A 19,534-nucleotide genomic window follows, 5' to 3' on the forward strand; every position below is an offset into this window, starting at 1 on the left:
GAAAGGAAAACATTACAGCGCAAAGCTTATCCGAACAGAGCGAGTCGATCTGAGCTGTGGTCCCGACTCCTATCCGGACGTGACGACACGCAGAGCGAGAGACGTCGGTCACCGGTTCCCTTCCAGGGGATTCTTTATCGTATTACCGGAGGAGGCGCTGCTTTGTCGGGAAGTGGAGCGAACGGGCAGGTGTTTGCGCTACGTCTGCTGGCAGCGACCGTCTTTATCTCACTTCAAAGATGGCCCCGACACATGCGGGCCTCATGGAGAACCGTCCCATAAAAGTCCTGGCAACAGAATACGAGAGGCTACGGTTCTTTTAAGTGGATGAAACGCACCTTTATTCATTCATCTCTTTTAACTTCTCAAATCTTTTTTTTTTCTTTTTTATTTTACGAGCTCCACTTTCGATTCAACTCTTGCGTTGACTAATCGGCGAGTTCAGGGGATCAATGAGGACACGCTGGCCATTTAGACGTCATTTAATAATGGCCAGGTGTTTTTGCTTGTGGGCGGCGTAACCTTGGGGCGGCTGATAAATGCAAATGAGCCGAGCAGCATCTGAATAAATCATATTAGCGGGAGGCCTTATCTGCATCGTTCACAACGTTCATATCTGTCCTCTCAGACCTTGGGACGTGGCCGGGCGCCCCAAGGCGCCGTTCGGCATCAGATGAACACTCTTATAATGGGACGAACCTCCAGACGTAATCGGCCGTCCCTAATGTTTAAAGTTGGGAGTTATCAGTCCGTCTGCGTGCTCGTAATCGAAAGCGCTTTGTGTGTGTTCGCCGCCGTTACGCAGCCAGACCGGAGATATCCCGAGCTGTGCGGCTCTTTGATATAGACGAGGCCATCCATCATCACTCTCCTCTGTACCAACCTGGCTCTGAAGATAAGAGAGGAGCAACACCTGTCTTCTGTTTCTATCACTGCTACGCACATAGACCTTTCCACAGAGAGACATTTATCATCTCTTTGTGCGATTCTACCTTTTCCGCAGCGCCGTTTCACCCCGTACCCTTTTTTCTTTGTTTTGTTTTGTTTTTTACCGAGGCTCCACAGCTGTGGATCTTTTATCGACTCTTTCGTAAATCGTTCAAGTCTAGCGGGACCTTCATCTCAGGAGCTATTAGCCTAACGTACGGGGACGTTCTTGATATTTTTTCTCCTCTAATTGAGCCTACAAATAAATCGCAATCTACTGTGATGAAATATGCAGTCCGGCTCGGGTCAAATCTCACCTCACAGAATCATCAGGGACTCAGGCTTTGTTTCCATTGATCACACTTTGTGTCAGCGAGTCCAAACGGGTTTACAGGAGCCTTTTCTTACAACAGGAACTCGAGTTTAAATGTATTATTGCATCAAACAAAGCAATAGGAGTCTCTGCTGATTTTGTTTTCTTCCTTCCCTATTCCTGGAACGTAATTTTGTCGCTTAACCGTGTTATAAAACTGCCTACTGGTCAGAATTGTATTTGGTTCTGAGCAATATTGCCCCATTGAATGTTCTCTTTGGGGGAAATGACAACTATGATTTCCACCTAAATGTGATTCCTCCATCCATGCCTTAACCTTTACTGGCAGGTCTGTAAAAGATTTTGAAAGAGTGCAAGCTGAGCTGGCAAACACACACACAGACACACACACACACACACACACACACACACTCACACACGAGATGATTTGGAGCCTACTTAACCGAATAAAGGACCGCCATAATGTCCGGCGGCTCAGATGTAGATGATTGACACTGTATGCTGATCAGAACCTTTACAGATCAGACACCTGAGAGTTCCTATAGTCTATACATAATCAATCACTGCCGGCGTCTTGTTCTCATTTGGTTGGTATTGCTTCTCTTTTCCGCTCTCAGTTGCTGTCGTCGGGAAAAATCAGTCCCACCGAAGTGGCCAAACTGAAATCCAACTACCGGCGTCTCCTGGACTCTGTGAAGAGGTACGTTTCCTCGCTGAGCCCGGATCCCATTTATTTGGAACCCTTGTGATGCGTTTTGGAAGTGCGTTTGCAGTCTTCAAGTAGTTTGGCTTTGGCAGACAAGTTAAATTCTTGCGACAGCCAGACTCCATCCAACTTGAAGTGTCCCTGCAAAAGACTTTAAGTCCTTATCAGGTTGTGCTGCTGTTTATATACAGTCGGAATGATGTGGAATCTGTTCTGGGATTACATCTCAAGCCTCAATTTGAGCAGCGAGGATGTGGCTGAATCATTATTAAAAACTACAACTCACTGTGAGGGGCTTAAATATCTATTCGCAAAACATGTATATAAATAAAATTAGTTTGATTCTCAAAAACAGCTCCAAGGCACACGTTAGAAACGTGAAATGAACCCAGATTCCTGTCGCAGGAACGCGCCTTTGTGTAATTTCTTGCAAAAACAAGATTTGAATGTGTGTAGAATCATCTTTAAATGGAAACCGTAACTATATATAGCGGCTGTATATTCAAGCAACCAGTCTCAAGGGTCACAACCCTTTTTAGGTTATTTCTAATCAGTTTTTACCTCCTTATTTATACATATTTCCAGCCTCTTAAATGTAATAAAGGACACATGTCTTCCCAAGAATCCTTTGAATCCTCTTAGTCGTGAAAATGACGCGCAAATGGCTCGGCACGCGTATCGCATGCCGCTTGGTGAAATCCGTGCCTCATCCGACAGCAGCCAGGATTCTGAGATCCGGCTTTTGGAAGAGGCGAAGAGGAGTCGCGCTGAGCTGGAGAGGCTCCAGGCGGAGCTGGAGGGAGCGGAGGAGCAGATCACCTCCGAGGAGCCTGAAAGTGAGGTCAACGAACTGAGGCGGCAGCTCCTCCGGGCACGCAATGAAGTGAAAGCCGCTGAGGACAGAGAGTACAACACTCGACACACACTGAAGTGGTGAGCTGTGGATATAGTATGTACATATATACACACATGTGTATACAGACAGTATATCTATTACGAGCTTCAAGCGTGTTCATCCGAGAGCTCTCTTTAAGTTACAAACATACACATGTAGGGAGGAACTCGACGCAACGCTGACAGGAAGCCAACAGACAAAGGAGAGCAGGGGCAAAAAACAGAAGTGAAACCGGAGAGGTGAAGGGAAACGTACAGTAGAGGAGCAGACACACACACACACACACACACACACACACACACAGAGCTGAGTAACTACAGAGGAGGTGGAGGTGAAGGAGACACACACACACACACACACACAGCGCCGGTACCGTGTGTGTCTCTGCCTGCAGGCTTTTTTTCTATCGTATTTACTTTACCCAGTGTAACAGGAAGAAAATGTTCTCTAGCTGTAAGGGCAGAATTTGAATGCAGCTGCCTTAAATATTTCATTCATGCGTTGCGGGACGAAGATGAATGGAATTGCATTCCCATTGCATTCCCATTGCATTCCCATTGCATTCCCATTGCATTCCCATTGCATTCCCAAACATCACGTCGGTCGGTTCTGTTCCCCTCCTCTAAACGTTTCCTCTTACTCCCGTGAGTATTTCCTCACATAGCAACCTATTTTTCCTCTTCTGTGGTGCAGCCCCCCCCCCCCCCCCCAAACACACTCGACGGCACTATCAGTGTGTCCGAAGGATGAGCACACCCACAGAAAATGGAAAATCGCATATCTCCCTCTTCCCTGCACGCACGCTCGCTCCTTCTCAAAGGCCAGAGGGGAGGGTTACCGGAGCATCGCCTAGCAACGTGATAACACACACCAGCAGCTCTGAAACATTTTGTCTCGTGAACCTGTGTGTGTTTTTGGGATCGCTCGTCAGTTTTTCCTGGCCTTTGAACCTTTGTGCGCACTGAAGGAATTTATCCTCGTGATTTGGTGCGTGGAGGCAAAATAGAAGCTCGACATCTTCAAGGTCGATCAATCGATCAATCAAGCAAATTCTGCAGAGTGAAGCAAGTTTGGCTGTCAAACTACACGGGGAGAGAGAACCTACCCCCCCCCCCCCCTGCGACTGTTGATACCTCTGCAGCTCATCCATATCTCATATCCTCATCTTTTGGCCTCCCCTCTATCAACTGGGGGTGGGGGGGGGATTCAAGATGTTTGCCCCCAATATCTCCATGCAAACGTACCCCCCCCTGCAGGGAGTGATGATGAGGACCCACTGCCTGTGATGAGCATTTTAAAACCCCGGAATTTGGGTGGAAGGAATTTGGATTCCAGAACCTTCTCCTCCTCCTTTCTTTTAAGCACATCTTTTCTTTTTCTTTTCTTTTTTTTACCTTCCCTGCAAAGCCCGGATTGCCTCGGCAATAGTAAATGATTCACAGTACATAAACCCACCGCTGTGTCGCAAAGAACAGAGGTTTTTAACCGCAGAGCGCACGCAGGCCGGCAGCGGCAGTAATTGAAATGTTGGGGGGGAAACCACTTAGAGAACATTCAGTAATCGGCGATATTAGGCGCACATCATTTGTGACAGTTTTCATTTAGTCTGTTTCTCCTTCCCCTTTCATCCCCTCAGGCCTGATCCAATCTCCTCTTCCTTACTCTTCCTTTGCTCTTTCTGCTCCCTCCTCTCGTGCACACGTTTAGCATGTGACAAGCGGATGCTCGCGTTGCAACTGTGCCTTTCAAAAAAAAAAAAAAACTTTCATCTCCATCCAAACAGTTCCACATGAATTCGGCACTTTTTTTCCCCAGTCACACATTCATGCGGACGTCTCGAGAAGAGCTGGAATCACGGAGCAGGTTATCTTTGTCTCTGCATTTCAGAGAGAGGAATAAGAGGTTCAGGTTTCACACGCATGCAGGTGTTTGTGCTGCTTCCCGCTCCTGGAAAAATAACGCATTCATTTTGTTTTCTCTGTCAAATCCTCTCCTCGCCTCACGCTTTGTTTTTATTGTTTCGCAGTCTCCAGGAAGAGAAACGGTGTCTGGAGAAAGAGATTGGAAGTCAGCCAAAACCTGCTGTAAGTTCATCATGGCACCGTCTCAGGTTTATGTCGTACATCACGACCTCCCATTCAGGCAAGAGAGGCTCTTTCATCATTCAGGTTTTGTTTTTGTATTTACAGCCACGTAAAAAGAGCAAAACACATGATTTATGAGCAAAAACAAATGAATGATGCAGGAACATCGCTTACTTCCTGCATGGATCGCTGCCCCATTAATGCCCGCGCTATATTATAATGTGCACAACCTCTGCATGATGTAAGAAAAGGAAATAATTATGCATTTAATCAGTACTTCTTACAGCATCAGGCTGTACTGCATCCTGCTACGGGGCAGGATGAAGTACTACTATTAGTATTACTCTAATTGTATTTTTGTCATTTAGTCTATTGGATTTTCTGACTACGCAGTAGAACTTAGAGAAGGAAATCCGATCAGAAATCCGTCAGTATTTACGCGGGATTTCATCAGACATGGAGAAAGTGGCGCTGTGGACACATGGAGCGCCAGGATTCAGCGTTCAATAAAGGCTCACTCACCATCTATACGATCGATAGGCAGATATTTGTCTTGTGTAATGATTTGGCTGTCCGCCCGGGACTCGAGGTGTGTGTGGTCAGTCGATTCTCGTACAATCGGTGTCTTCTTCTGTTTGATGGCGGAATGATAGAGGCTGTTGCCTACGACAACAAGTCCAGGCAGCTTATTCTGTTTGGTGCGTCATAGGGTGTGTGGTGTGTGTGTGCGTGTGTGTAAAAGGGCCTTTAATGAGTCATCTCCCTTTTGCCCCCCCCCCATATGAAGTGTGTTATTAACTAAACACTCTAAGGTGCCGTTCCCCTGTCTGCCGGACACAAACGCACTCCTCAGGCGTAATTAATAAGCCGCGTTTCATCGCAGTCCTCATTTTTCTGCCGTATGTGATGCCCATCAAGTTGAATTAATTACAGCTATTTACGTTACAGCTGCTCGTGTTCGTGCAGATGCGTGAAATCTGACACTCGCTTGTTGGATTATAAGTGTGTCCGTTGTGCGGAAAACGATGACTGAATGCAGTTATAGTTGAACAGGCGCTTTATTTAAAGCCGCCGGAGCCGACTCTGGAGTTCGGATCAAACTCTGTGCAGATGAGATTCCCATCGTCGTGATATTTTTGATTTACAATCAATGCTCTTACCGCTTTGTGCATACTCCAGGAGCTGGAGGGCAACGCGAAAGCCCTGCAGGAGAACTACGAGGCTCTGATTAAAGAGGTGACCCAGAGACAACAGGAAGTCAGGTATTTGTTCAGCGTTTTCTCTGCAGCTCGGTGCAGCTTCTCTTTTTCGTGCTCCTGTTGTCCTTTGAACGCTTTAAATGCATTTTATAGACGAGAATCATTCATTTGGAGCATTCATGCACCCGTAGAAGCCTGCTGGAGGAGGTGGAGACCCATGAGAAGCAGCTAGCGAAGGAGCAGAAGGAGCTGGAAGACGATAAGGAGCTCATAGAGCTCAAAGAGGTTTGTGTGTGTCAGAGAGGACAGGGCATCAAAAATCTACTTCTGTCTCACGTGCGCGTTTTCGTGTGTGTTTCTGCGCAAGGCTGAGAAAGCCCAGCTCATCGGCGTCCCCGACCAGATTTTAAAGAAGATTGAAAGGAGTCGCTCTAAAAGGGAGTAAGTCGATTTTAAACCCCCTTAATATTCCTCATTTTGGAAGAGCGGAAGAGTTGATGTTTCCAACCCCAAGGAATACAAATGAGTTTGCAATCGGTGCCTCAGCGAGTCTCCGCCGAGGAAAGCGAAGACGGTGGAAAAACATCTTATTAAAAAGTCCTTTTACAATCCTGTCGGCCGGCTCAAATCCTCCTCTTATCGGTCTCCTTCCCTTCATCTTCATTTCTTGTACTGTAGTCTGTCTTCTCTCTGTAACGCCCGTCCAGCTTTGTTTCTTTTTAAACGCGCGGGTTGACTTTTGAATGCAATGAGAGGAAGACAACCAAAAAAAAAAAAACGAATCACGCCAATGCAGACGCACGCAAAAGCTCCTTCATTACCGGAGAACGGTTCCAAGTCGCCGCTCCTCGCCAGTCTTCTCGTGTTTGTTTCAAATTAATTTCTGGCTCGCGAGTGATGCAAGTGGAGCCGTCTCTGCAATGAGCCACGACTTGCGATTTGAATTTTGGGGGAAGGGTGCATGTGCAAAATGGATGCACATGCTGTTGTTTCATCAGACAGCGAACTGTCTTTTGCATCATTTTAAAACGCACGTCTCCAAATCACGGCAGAGCTGCTGCAGAGAAGACGGGAGCGCTAAACGCAGAGCTTCTGGAAGCGGAGCAGCGAGCGAAGGAGGTGGAGCGGCGTAAGCACTCCCTCAGGTTGAAGAGGAAGGAGCACAGCGAGGAGCTGGAGGGTCTCCGGGCCCAAATAGAGGCCTGTCAGAAGGAGTCTGGGAAGCTGCTGAAGGAGCTGGAGGTCAGCAGGGAGGAGGAGGCTGAATTAATTGGGAGCAGGTATACGCTCTTCATGCAGTCAAAAACAGCAAAAGTCGAGTGATTTAATCAGATATTAAAGCAGGAAGTCCTTTTTTTGTTCTGTTTTCATCACCAGAGGAATCTTGGAATTGAAGCTGCAGAATGTCACGTGTGACAGGAAGTACCTTTATGAGAAGCAGTCTGTGCAGCTCAGGGAGAAAGCTAGGTAAGGCATGAGCGTATCGATGCACGCTTCACAATCTGCATTGTCAGCTTTTATAAGCCGTTAAAACATCTCATACCCCGAATGCACAAGAAGAAGAATGCAAAAATCGAAAATCGAAAATCTGCATATTTGACCAGAATCCGTTTATAATGAGCCCAATGGAAGCACAGCCTCAAAGATGACGATGATGATGATGATGCACACTTTAAGCAGAGCCTTGTATGCGTCTCCTCAGGCAGATGCAATCCCTCAAGAGGACGGAGCACGGGTTGACCTCCGCCACCGAGCAGCTAGCGCAAGCGCAGTCTGTCTACAAGGAGCTGCAGTCGCAGGTGATTGTCGGTTCCCAGCATCGGTTTAAAAACATAAACACAGGCGTGGGAACATGCTGAGCTTTGACGTCATGGCGACGGTCATCGGTTCACAGCACCAGAGGCTTCTGCTTTTTTTTTTTTTTTTTTGTCGACAGCTTCCTGTGATTTTTACTGATTGTGACAGTTTTTAAAGACGTTGCGGAGAGGAGAAGAAGAGAGGAAGAGTTACGGGAAATGTGTCGCGAGCACATCTCACGAGCACGCACCTCAGGGAGATCGCACACGCGGCAAAAGCGGACCCGATCAGCAGCGACGGGCTCACGATGAGCCTGTCTGGTTATTTTTTTAAATGGCGGGAGTGACGGCTTTGATCGTAAACTTAACACAGCAAGAGGGGCTGATGGGGCATTGAAGTATCCGCTTCATCTTGAACTTCGGTCTCCTTCGTCTTTTCTTGGGGCGAGCCCTTTTTAAATATGGAGCAGCATCTCTTACGTTACACAAACACAAGCCCACAGAGAGCAGCGTTCCCTGTGCCCCAAGGCATTCCATTTTTTATGAGTTTCTGTGAACATTTCCAAAGCCACCGACTCTCAGAACGACTTCGGGGAAGCTCTGATATATCGTATTAATTATTTTGCAGTCAATGTTTAATGTGGGAATACGCGCCGACAGTTTTGATCTGGAGTTTAATCATTTTCGACTGTGTTACGAGGTTCTCTCCCTCTAATGGACTGCGTCCAAGCATTAGCAGAAAATGCTAATGGGTTCTTCCTTGGAAGCCTTTGACTGCAGGTTTGATTCCACATTCTGACTCGACTTTTTACAGTTGGATGTCGTCTCTAAGAGAGAAGCCAGCCTTCAGCGGAGGATGGAGCTTCAGAAGGAGGTGGACGCGCTCAAAGCCAGCTTTGAAAAGCAGGTGAGGAGACGCCACGTGGGCGGACGCAGCATCATTAGCGGCTATAAGATTTAACGGCTTGTGGTCGGCTTTCTCCTTTTCCGCTGACACCCTTCGATTATAGTAAAGCCGGGAGATTTCTTTCCTTCTTTCTTCCTTGTGTTAAATGTGTGCCCGACCAGTTATCAGTAGCCGTGGAGGAGAGCCAGAAAAAGCAGCAGTACGGGATGATTCAGGGGCTTCTGGGAGAGTCCAACAGCCTCAGAGAAGAACTCCATAACCTCAGATGTCTGACACAGATCAAAGCTGAGGAGAGGGGCCAGAAGCACCGGGAGCTGCTGAGGGCCGAGGTTCAGCACACACACACGCACACACACACGTCAGTTTAAAAGTCTTTATTAGCTATAGACATGCATATTTCACACAAAGACATCAAACAGGAAGTAAACAAGAATGAAAAAGAAAAAAACACAAAATGATTCAAAACACATGCATACGGCGTGAGGTGGGGGGCGCAACCTTCCAAAACGCTTCTGGGCTCCTTTTTTTTTTACATTTTTTGGCCACGTTGGTTCACATAAGCACCAGCCGGGACTATATTCACCCACCCCTGACTCGAGTAAATAATGACAGCCCAAATCTGCAGCGACGGCCTCCAAAATGAGTCTGAGAATTCAGAAAGCTGTTCTCCAGACGACGACTCTGAGATCAGCTCATTTATTTATTGTTTCCTTTTTACGTATTCAGCAGCTGGTGTATATATATATATATTTTTAAAAAAAAGTACCTACACTCCCAAATCTGATTCAGTGTTTTGCGAGCACGCGCACACACACACACGCGCTCACACACACACACACACATGCATGAATGCACTTGCTCAGAAGTGCTGAGAAGTGCTGATGCTGCAGTTTTACCTGCGCAACTCCATCCACAGCAGCTGAACCAGCACATCCAGCAGGAGCTGCTGCAGAAAGACCTGATCATCACGGACCAGAACAAGCTGGACACGGCGTCACGGCGCAGGTGTCACTGCTGATTTCTCTTCTTCTTTCCTCGTCGGGGGCGGGGGTCAAGGGTGTGGTCGGCGTCTATTCCTCTGCATCCGAGGTCAGCCCCTACGTCCACACTGCAGCGAAGGGCGTGGTTTATCGACGTGACTACTGGTTTGTTTTGTTGCTCTGATCTGTAGAACAGCTGGGATAACATTTCAATGAAACTTCTGCACGTGTTGTCAGGGTCGAAATCCATAATTCACTAATTGGTCACACTTCAGCGCTCGGTCCTCGAATAATGCATCTGGCATCGCGCAGTAAAAAAAAAAGCAGACTCTAACAATCCATCATTTTATGTCACAAAAAAACAAAATATAATCTGATGTGGAATCTGCTCCAAAACCTGCAGCGAAAAAAATGATGCATTGTCTCTGCTCCTCGTTGAATGTCCTCTCCCCGTTGAATGTCCTCTCCCCGTTTAGATTGTCCCAGCGTTCCAAGTCGTGCCACGTGATAACGGAAGAAAGGAATAAGTACGTCAAGCTGAAGCAGACCGCCTCGCAGACGATCGCGGAGCTGACGGAGCAGGTCAAGGTGCAGGAAAACGAGACGGAGATCCAGCGCGCCGTCGTCGTCAACAAGGCCAGGTGGATGAAACCTCGGCGTAGCCGAGGAAACATCCTCGGGTTCGGAGAATTCGTTATTACGATTACGTCTTCACGTTTCTGATGTTCCCCTTCCCAGACTCCTCGCAAAGGCTCGCATGAAGCTCTCCAATAGCTCCAAGACCCGGGACAAACTGCGCAACGACATCTCCAAGGTTCAGACGCACACTTAGAAGATCGAAGCAGCCAAAACACGGCGAGAGCCGGAAAGCCTGTATCGTTCAGAAGTTCAAATAAACCGTTATCTTCTTTGCTGTTTTTAAGAATTTACAGGCGTCGTTTTGCATTTTGAAGCAGAAACACACGTTAGCAAACGTCTAATTTGACGTTCCTGCCTTCCCTTGAGTCTACAAATGAATGTTTTTCGTTTCTTATTTAGGTTGCCTGGAAACTCGGTCAGATCAGTCAGGAGTGTGAAGACAACAAATTGGAGTCGACGAAACTCGCGCAAATGATCAACCTCCAGGAGGAGGCCCTTCTGGAAATGAACGCAAAACAGGAAAAGGCCATTCAGCGCCGCCATTTCCTGTATGTCCCTGCCTTTCGGGCCTTTCTCGATGCCGCCTGATATCAGGTTAAATAAAATAATATCCGTGTTGATCGTCTACAGCGGTGCGCAGCTCCTGAAGCAGGAGGAGGTGCTGTTAAGCTACTACGAGAAGGTGAAGGCGCAGGAGGCCGCCATCACTAAGAGCAACGTGATGCTGGAGAGCCTGGAGGAGGAGACGGGAGACCTGCATCTGGCCGTTAACGAGGAGAAGAGACAGATAGACCTGAAGGAGGAGGAGGCGCCCCTGAGGAGAAGGATGGAAGGGGAGATCGCCACGTTGCAGATAGAGGTGGGAAACGTGCATCAACATCCTGAAGAAGCTGACCCACCCTCATTATTGCACTAAAAAAAAAAAAAAAGGTTTTGTGTTTGTCTGCAAGATTTCCCACTTGAATCTTGCTCGGTGGCCCAGAATGGACAAAAAAAAACCCGAAGCCCTCTCAAAATCGTAACTGTGACATGCTATTATTGCGTTCAGTCTGCAGATGCTTTGTTTTGTCGAGGGCGAACCGAGGCTCTCCACGGACGGGCGAGCCAAGAGGCGATGATCTAAACCGAGAGGGACAAACCCAAAGTGCCTCACGCTTGGCAGCGCACAGTGCGACGGGCCCGTGCTGTAGAAGCGGAGGCATCTGACTGACGCATCACAAACGCACACGCCCCGGCCTCCTTTGCCAGTAGCTGCATCATCCTGGGACCGGGCGTGTTGCTGCTCGATTCGCTACGAGAATCCTCGCCGGAGTCGTATTTCATCCATGTTATTTTCCAATCGCTTCCCTCATCGTTGGGTCTTGAATCTTTTCTCCGCTCACGGTTGTCCGGCCGTCCTTCTTTTCGCCGAGCCCTCGAGGCTTCCTGAAAAGGTTCATGTTTCACTGCAAGTATCTATTTCACCACAAAGAGGAGTTCCATCCTCCCTCGCTCTCGCCTTTCCACGGCAGAATGGATCGCCTCAGAATCTCATCCCGACATTCGGAGGTTGACTCTTGCTCTTCTAGCACCACAATAAAATGGGACATTTTGTGGGGGGGGGGGGTTAAGCGGGGTGATATTTCAACAACCACACGATGGGTTGCTGTGAATTCAATGCAGGCATTCCCTCGTGCTCTTCTGGGTGAAGCGGAATTACTTTGGTAATCCCTCAGGCACCGCCTTCACCGCCTTGGAGTTTGTCCAATCGATCGGTTTATAACCTTGAAAACGGTTTGATAATCAGTCGGCTCTCGTTATCGAATGTTAGAAAACACTAAATTATCATGCGTTGATATGGCCGTCATTTGTGTCGGACGGCCATATCATCCGTCCCTCCATCCATCCTTCCCTCTCCTCAGCGTGTAAACAGCAAATCATTTTGTAAATGGCTGTTTTCCCTCGTGCAGCCGTCTGTCTCCCCTGGCTGAAAAATAAATAAATCACCGGCTCTCTCTTGTTGCCCACTTCATTCTCCCACATTCATTTTCTACGTGAATTCATTTTCCACGCAGCTGCCTCTTTTTTTTTTTTATATGTATTGTGCATTTGTATTCATCTGTGACCGGTTTTTCCGTTCATTGCAGAAGCCCAACCCCCCCCACCCCCCCCCGATCTATCTTTGACAAAGATAGATTGGGCCATCTGCGAGACTATTGAAGTTCAATATACTCGGAGGCTTTCATTTGCTCAGAAGAATCTTAATTGCGACAAAATAAACGGAGTTTGTTGTTGAATTCTGGATTTACAGCTTTGTTTCTGCGCCGTTTCATCCCGGATTTCGCCACGATAACTTTATCGGCCCTGTGATGATTTCAAGTCTAATTTTGCTCTTGGATAGACTCATTGGTTTGCTAATATGCAGACCTTCGGGTGATAAATCCTGAAGATATGTAGCTGCTGATGACTTTTAATGTCACATATGGGCTGCAGTTCATTTAGCCCGAGGTCCTGTAGCAGGCAGAGATGGAATTTTGGGCTTTTCGTTGTCAGGAGCTTCAAGACGAGAGTAATTCCGCTGAATAATTCAGGCCAAGTGCGTCCATATCACCTCTGAAATCATTTCTTACTTCTTCTTGTCTAGTTTTCACATCAGTTCCCATTTCTTTTCTTTTTTTAAATCACAGTTGCTCTTTATTTGCCTTCCATCACTTAAAACCCCAAATTTGACCCAAAGCTGACTTTATTTCTCTGCAGAGCAACATTAATTCAGTTTGACGTTTTAATAATAGTATGTGACCTGCTGTAAAACACAATCATAATTTATTCCTCATTTGGGATTTATGGAAAATTCAATGAAGCTCCTCTGCTTACATCTTCTGCTAATTAACCTTCTGATGTGTTTTTTCCTGCTGTTTTTACTTTATTGAACTTTCTGCTTCGCTGATCCCTTCGCCTTTTGTCTCTTTAAATTCTGCTGAACTTTGTCACCTAATTTCCAGAAGCTGTAAATAAATCAGGTCATTGTTTGTCTTTATTGTTAAGCCGGCGTTTTGCCACTGAAACTGAAGAAGTGATTGATTGAGATGAGTGACAAGAAGAACGGTGACAAAGACATCTATTATGTCGTGTTTAAATCAGTTTGAGTCTTGGGGGGGGGGGGGGGTGCTGTACGCTTGTCACACATTGACATGAGCGGCTTCTGATGATGAAGATGATCAGTTCATCTCCGTCGGAAGCTTCAGCCGAGGATGGAAATCTGATTACATTGAAGTTGCGTTCGCTCAAAAAGTGGAAATTTCGGTGTCATTTTTCCGGTTGACATTCGCGGGATGCTGATTTAGAGGCGCCGCCTGACGGGGGAAGGCATTTCAAGGACAAAATGATCTTCTGTGTTCACCGGGAAACTTTAAATATGAAACCATTCCTGCTTTATTTTCGGATGTTGTCAGGCGTTCCCCCCCCCGTTAAACTCTGAAAGCAAAACGATTGGCTGAAGGGAACACGGAAGGAGAATGGGCTGTTTTATTTTATTGTGTTGTTGCTGTGATTGTTTTCGGTTCCACGTGATCCTGGGTTTGCAGCAGATTCCTTGAGAACACCAACCCGCCCCGTCGGCCAGGCCTGATTCCTATTCCTCTACATCTCTCGCCTCCCTCTCACTCCGTCTTTCTTGTCTCTTATCTCTCCCTCTTTTCCTCATCTGTGGCCTTGGTGCCGTCTTCGCTTTGCTCTTCCTCGCTTTATCTTCTGCGCTCCTCGGCCTTTTATCGGCCTCTCTGTAGATCGCCTGCACTCCTCATCTCGGCCTCCGCTTTTTTTCGCCCGGCGATTTGGTCGCTGTCGGTTGTGCCGGCCTCTCAATTGATCACGAGGCGTTAAGGGAGAGGCTCAACATCCGGGAGTGACTTGTCTGTTTGCATGAGAGCCCCCCATTAATCTCCTCAGTGATGGGATTAAAAATGGGAAGCGTCACCTTGTTCCATGCTGTCTTTCCAGTCTGACACGTATAAACACACACACACACACACACACACACACTTGTTTTGTGTGGTTGAGCTGTTGTTTCATAAGCCGGGTCACGCCTGGCCAGACCGCCCGTGTCCAACATTTTTCCACACCTTGTTATCCCCCCTCGGCTTCCACTCCTCTCTTTCCTCTCTGCTGTCTCTCCAACAACTTCTGCATATTCCGTTTTTTTTTTTTTTTCATGCATCAGTGCCAGCGCTTGGCGTTGAAGCGGCTTCACAATTCGCAGCTTCATTTTTAGCTCGTATCCGTGACAACATACTGAACATTACGCGGCCGCAGACACGAGTTCTCATTTCGTTTTTCTATGTGACCTTTTTCTCTATTCCTTCATCTGATTTGTTTTTTGCCCCCTATTTGCGTCCCTACTATGGTCGCCGTCATGCTTCCTCGATCAGCTCAGCTTTCTGCAATTTTATTTTTTGCATTTACGTCACTGAAATTACTGGAGCTAGAAAGTAGCAGCAAGATAAATGCTGATGGTGTCGAGACACGGTGGTGGCGGCGGTGGCTAATGGGTCTGCTGAGTGTTCTCTCAAGTTGATAGAACATTAAAAAAGAGAAAAATGGGAAATATAAGAATGAAAATAGCCTCCTAGCGTTCCTCCTGCTAGTAAATGTATCCGGATCAGAGGAGGATCTGATGGATCTTATTCCTCCAGAAGGTGTGGCTGTACACCCGGCCCCTCCTCCTCCTCCTTCATCGTTTGCATTTCCACATTGCATCATTTACGCTGACTTCACACACCCCCCCCCCCTCCCCGTGGGGAACAGCCGCTTCTCGCTGCAGCGATTGCATCGAGTGCATTTCTCTCCTCGTGGAACGCCTGCATGCACATAACCATTTTAAATCCTGCATTCTGGTGGTCTCTGGCTTTGCAAGTCTTCTCTCCCGCCTTTGTTGGCGTGCTTTGCTGCATTTCTTTTGCTGCGCTCCTGCCAAAAGGCCCTCGTCACCGATTGCAGCGAGACTCTTGGCTAAAGGCCTGGATCTAGAATGTCTGTGCTGCCGCCTCGCTTCATTTTAATGTCTTCTCTCGGCCCCTTCCTGCCCTTAGTCTCTCTCCCCGCTTTAAACTTACCATCTTCCTGCTTTCTTGTGTATCCTTACCTTCCCTTCTATTTCTGTTTCAAAGGTTTAGAATGTTTTTGAGAAACAAAACAAAAGCCTGTTCCTTCGAGAGATGCTGAGGCATTTTAAATCTCTATTTCTTTTATCACATTCTTTCCAGTGACTTCTCAGCTAGTGGAAAGCAGCTCCCATATAGCCGCTGAGAAATGTTGTCAGTCGTTTTTTGTTTTTTTTAACTCCCCAGTGGATTAAATATCTTAAATGACTCAAGGAAAAGATTCTCCAACGTTTCATTACCAAACTTCAATGGCAGTGACAGGAAATTACAGATTCCTTTATCGTATTTACAGACTTTTACTGTATGTTTTTGCTTTTGTTTTGTGTGTGTTTGCAAGTCTCTCTCTTTTTTCCTCAGTTGGCAGAGGCCAGCGATAAAACCCTTGAAAGTCTGAATCGAGTCGTTGAATATAAAGAGCTAAAAGGTGAAGACCCCTCCGGTGCTGAACTGGTTAAAAGGATCGAGAAGGTACACGACACGACGCAGAGTTTACACGCGTGTGTGTGTGTGTGCAGGCGTCACACGTTAGCATGCATGCGTTTAACCTGGACTTTGTCTCCGTGCATGAAAGCTGGAGGTGAACCTAGCCGACAGAGAGATGCAGGTCCTGGAGCGAGAGCTCCTTGTGGACCAGGTGACCCGGCTCGCCCAGCCTCTCAGCGAGCAGCTGGAGACCTGCCGACAGGACAGACTCTCAGTGGCGAAGAAGGTAGATAACAGGATGCACAGAGGAGGAGCCTTTCCTCTGCGACACGCGCGTGCTGCTTGAGGAGCATTAGGAGTTCACCGAGCATTACGATTTCCTCTTCCTCCCTCCTTCTCCCTCCTTTTCTCTCTCCTCCGCTATCTGTATTCCTCCCGCAGAGCATTTACAGAGCCTGGAGAATTAAGTGCATCGCATATACGATACGAGAGAAATGATTGAAAGATGCCGTAAAAGCCAATAAAAAAAAAAAAATCAAATTAAAAGGTCTCCTTAATAAGATTCTCAACCTGTGTTTGTTTCCTGCGTGAACCTAATCTCTGTGTGTGTGTTTGTTATCGGCCTCCAGTTAAACGAGCTGCGAACTCAAGTCATGGACACCAACCGCCACTTAATGGCCGTTTCTGCAGAGCTCTCCATGAAGCAAGCCGCGGCGTTCACTCTGCAGGAAGAGATCAAAGAGAAAGAGCAGCAGGTCAGATCACGTTTGCCTCCATTTTAACGGTGACGTGACCCGTTTCCAGGCACAGCTCGAAAACAGATCGAGCCCCGCAGAGTGAAACGAGTGACGGGAATACAAAGTGAACGGTTTTTCGCACTGCCCCTGTGTTTCCAGGTGGACAGATGCCAGCAGCAGCTGGAGCAGGGCCTGCCGCCATGCCCCGAGGTCGAGGAGGAGTGGAGGAGGATGCTCCGGGACAAGACGAGGAGACAGAGGGACAAAGAGGAGAGGGTAAATAAAAACACGGCGCACCGGTCAGAGATTGATTAAAACCACTGAGAGGCGAGAAAAGAAGACGGAGCGACAGTGTGGAGCAAGAATCCATTAAGATACTGGCCGCGTGTTCACGCCCTCGGATGGATACACCCAAGGAACCAGACAGGAAGTTGAATCATTTTCACCACATACACAAGACAAGACAAAACAGTCTGCAAACATGCAGGGGATCAGCTTCATCTGAAACCAGTCTGGCTGTCTGCAGCCTGGTTCTCGTTATGCTGATCTGTATTTCCTCATCCGCTCTCGTCCTGCTTAAAGCCGCTGGCCCAAAGCAACGCAAGCCAAACACCCAAATATATGTGGAAGCCGCACTGCTGGCCGGCACGTGTGTATGTATATATATATATATATATATAGATATTCTGCTTTTGGGTTCAGTGTTACTCAAATGTCAGATCCTGATAACAGGAACAGGTTCTTACCACTTTTACGTATTTGCAGTTACGTCCCTCCTGGCCTTGTGTGCGGTCCTTGGATCGCAGGCCAGCGGGACACACTCTTCATATGCATGAGAAAATCGGTGTCTCTTTGAAGTCTCAGTGAGATTTAGGCTCGGTTCATTTGCATGCCGTTGCGTGGTGAAAGTCAAAGAGGACTGTAAGTGTCGCGAGGGGTGCGTGCAAAGCCGTGCAAGGTCCAAATCCATTTTGTCAGTATTCCATGAGCCATATTTTATTTATTAAAGGAGGAACGATAAATGTCCCCCTTGTTTTTTAGGATTGAGAATGTGTTTTCTAAAAGGGTTACCTCTGCAGCTCATATGAAATGAATGGATTTGGATGTTCCGTGTGTGTGTGTGTGTGTGTGTGTGTGTGTGTGTGTGTGTGTGTGCAGCTGGCTGAAGAAGAGGAGTGGAAACAGCTTCCCAATGGGGAATACACCACAGCAGAACCCCGCCCCAACGCGTACATCCCCCAGACGGACCCGCTCCCTCTGCCCAAACCTTACGGGGCCCTGGCCCCCTTCAAACCCTCCCAGCCAGGAGCCAGCATGAGGCACATCCGTAAACCAACGCTCAAACCTTTGGAGCTGTAGAAACACCGAAGAGCCAAAGCAAAAACAAAGGAACATTTTATTGCATTGAGTATCTCTCATCGCTGTCACACACTCATGAATCTGTCTCCACCGCTCACTTCTTCATGCGTCCTCTTCTGTTTCATGCGTTTGTGTCTTTATACCACTTGTTTTGTTGTTTGTGGTCTGCATCTGCTTGTAATTTAGTTCCTATGATTTTTTTTTTTTTTAGCGGCTGCTTTGTTCACATCATTTAGTCGCAGTAAACACTGAAGTCTGTGCCGGATTGTGGAAGGGAAGAAGAAAACACTGGGGAGTTAAACTATGTTTGTGTCTGTATCGTTACATCATGCCCACCGACACAAAGTTGTGTATTTATTTCTGTACTTAGCAACACACCTTCCTCTGACATTAATTAAATTCTTCTCTCAAGGACATTGGAATATTTCCTCAGTATTTTTCCTCTCTGGTTCCCCGTTCGTCCTTCCCGCTTGTAATCTTCCGTTGGGTAAAGTCTGAACTGATGATTGTCAAAATAGAAAAATAGGAATTGAAATGACGAGGAGGAACTTTAGAGACTCCAGAGTCGATGGCCAGACCCAAAACAGAGTTAGTTTTTAAACAGGTGATATCATGACTCGGCATGTGGCAAGGGCTGAGTCATTGTGTGTGTGTGTGTGTGTGTGTGTGTGTGTGTGTGTGTGTGTGTGTAATCATCTGCTGCAAGCTGATGGTGAGAGCTGTCAGGTAAACTTGACTGCTCACTGATGGTGCTTGTTAGCCGGCTACTAACGCCGGATGCATAGAAGAGTGTGGAGGAAGCAATCGAGGGATTTATTCTGAAGGACAGGAAGTCCGAAGAAAATAAATGAACCCATTTGAGACCAAGGAGGCAAAACCGAAGGTTAGGCATGATTGTGTCATTTCCTGTCGATGCAGGTGTGTCGAAACATGCATGACGGATGTGCTCTTTGTTAGCGTGACTCACACGACTTGTAGTCCAGAATCTAAGAATCCACTTCCTCCCTTCCAAGGACTCTTACGATCCGATTTGTGCGACTTTGCCAGTCGAGATCATTTCCTAATTTACCTCGAAGGCCCCCGCCGTGAAACCGGCTTTAAATATTTTCAGCGTTCAAGAGAAAGTCGTTGGCGAGCGAAGCGTCTGTCGCCCGAAAGCATTTCTCAAAAGTATGGCGGTGAGAAAAGAAAAGAAAAGGCAGAACACAAATTAAACTTCAAATAAAATATCTTTATTTACGCAGAACCTTTCTTCCCGAGATCAGTCATGATGGAGGGCAAAAGGGCAGATTCATGCCAGACCTCCAGGAAGAAATGAGTCGCGGCGGCCTTTCCCTTTTTTTTTTCAGATCCAGATCTTCTTCTGAGGCATAACGGACTTTGAAGTCTGTTCCTTTTGGAACGTCCGAT

General features: G+C 47.2%; 1 protein-coding gene across 1 annotated transcript in view; it reads left to right on the forward strand.

Annotated features, from left to right (window-relative positions):
* The window catches only part of ccdc146 (coiled-coil domain containing 146), a 28,029-nt gene extending 9,905 nt beyond the window's left edge, over window positions 1–18,124 (forward strand). Inside the window, exons 2-23 of the mRNA XM_068755548.1 lie at window positions 1,879–1,961; window positions 2,685–2,900; window positions 4,889–4,946; window positions 6,126–6,208; window positions 6,337–6,430; window positions 6,513–6,586; window positions 7,198–7,425; window positions 7,523–7,612; window positions 7,848–7,944; window positions 8,756–8,848; window positions 9,010–9,177; window positions 9,765–9,853; window positions 10,305–10,469; window positions 10,567–10,642; window positions 10,867–11,015; window positions 11,098–11,326; window positions 15,963–16,073; window positions 16,177–16,314; window positions 16,658–16,783; window positions 16,925–17,041; window positions 17,498–17,503; window positions 17,924–18,124. Of these exons, the coding sequence (XP_068611649.1) occupies window positions 1,879–1,961; window positions 2,685–2,900; window positions 4,889–4,946; window positions 6,126–6,208; window positions 6,337–6,430; window positions 6,513–6,586; window positions 7,198–7,425; window positions 7,523–7,612; window positions 7,848–7,944; window positions 8,756–8,848; window positions 9,010–9,177; window positions 9,765–9,853; window positions 10,305–10,469; window positions 10,567–10,642; window positions 10,867–11,015; window positions 11,098–11,326; window positions 15,963–16,073; window positions 16,177–16,314; window positions 16,658–16,783; window positions 16,925–17,041; window positions 17,498–17,503; window positions 17,924–18,124 (2,691 nt within the window). The remainder of the gene's footprint in view (window positions 1–1,878; window positions 1,962–2,684; window positions 2,901–4,888; window positions 4,947–6,125; window positions 6,209–6,336; window positions 6,431–6,512; window positions 6,587–7,197; window positions 7,426–7,522; window positions 7,613–7,847; window positions 7,945–8,755; window positions 8,849–9,009; window positions 9,178–9,764; window positions 9,854–10,304; window positions 10,470–10,566; window positions 10,643–10,866; window positions 11,016–11,097; window positions 11,327–15,962; window positions 16,074–16,176; window positions 16,315–16,657; window positions 16,784–16,924; window positions 17,042–17,497; window positions 17,504–17,923) is intronic.
* Window positions 18,125–19,534: the final 1,410 nt, after the last annotated feature.

This window comes from Brachionichthys hirsutus, chromosome 22 (genome assembly GCF_040956055.1).
Source record: "Brachionichthys hirsutus isolate HB-005 chromosome 22, CSIRO-AGI_Bhir_v1, whole genome shotgun sequence".
Taxonomy (NCBI): Eukaryota; Metazoa; Chordata; class Actinopteri; order Lophiiformes; family Brachionichthyidae; genus Brachionichthys; species Brachionichthys hirsutus.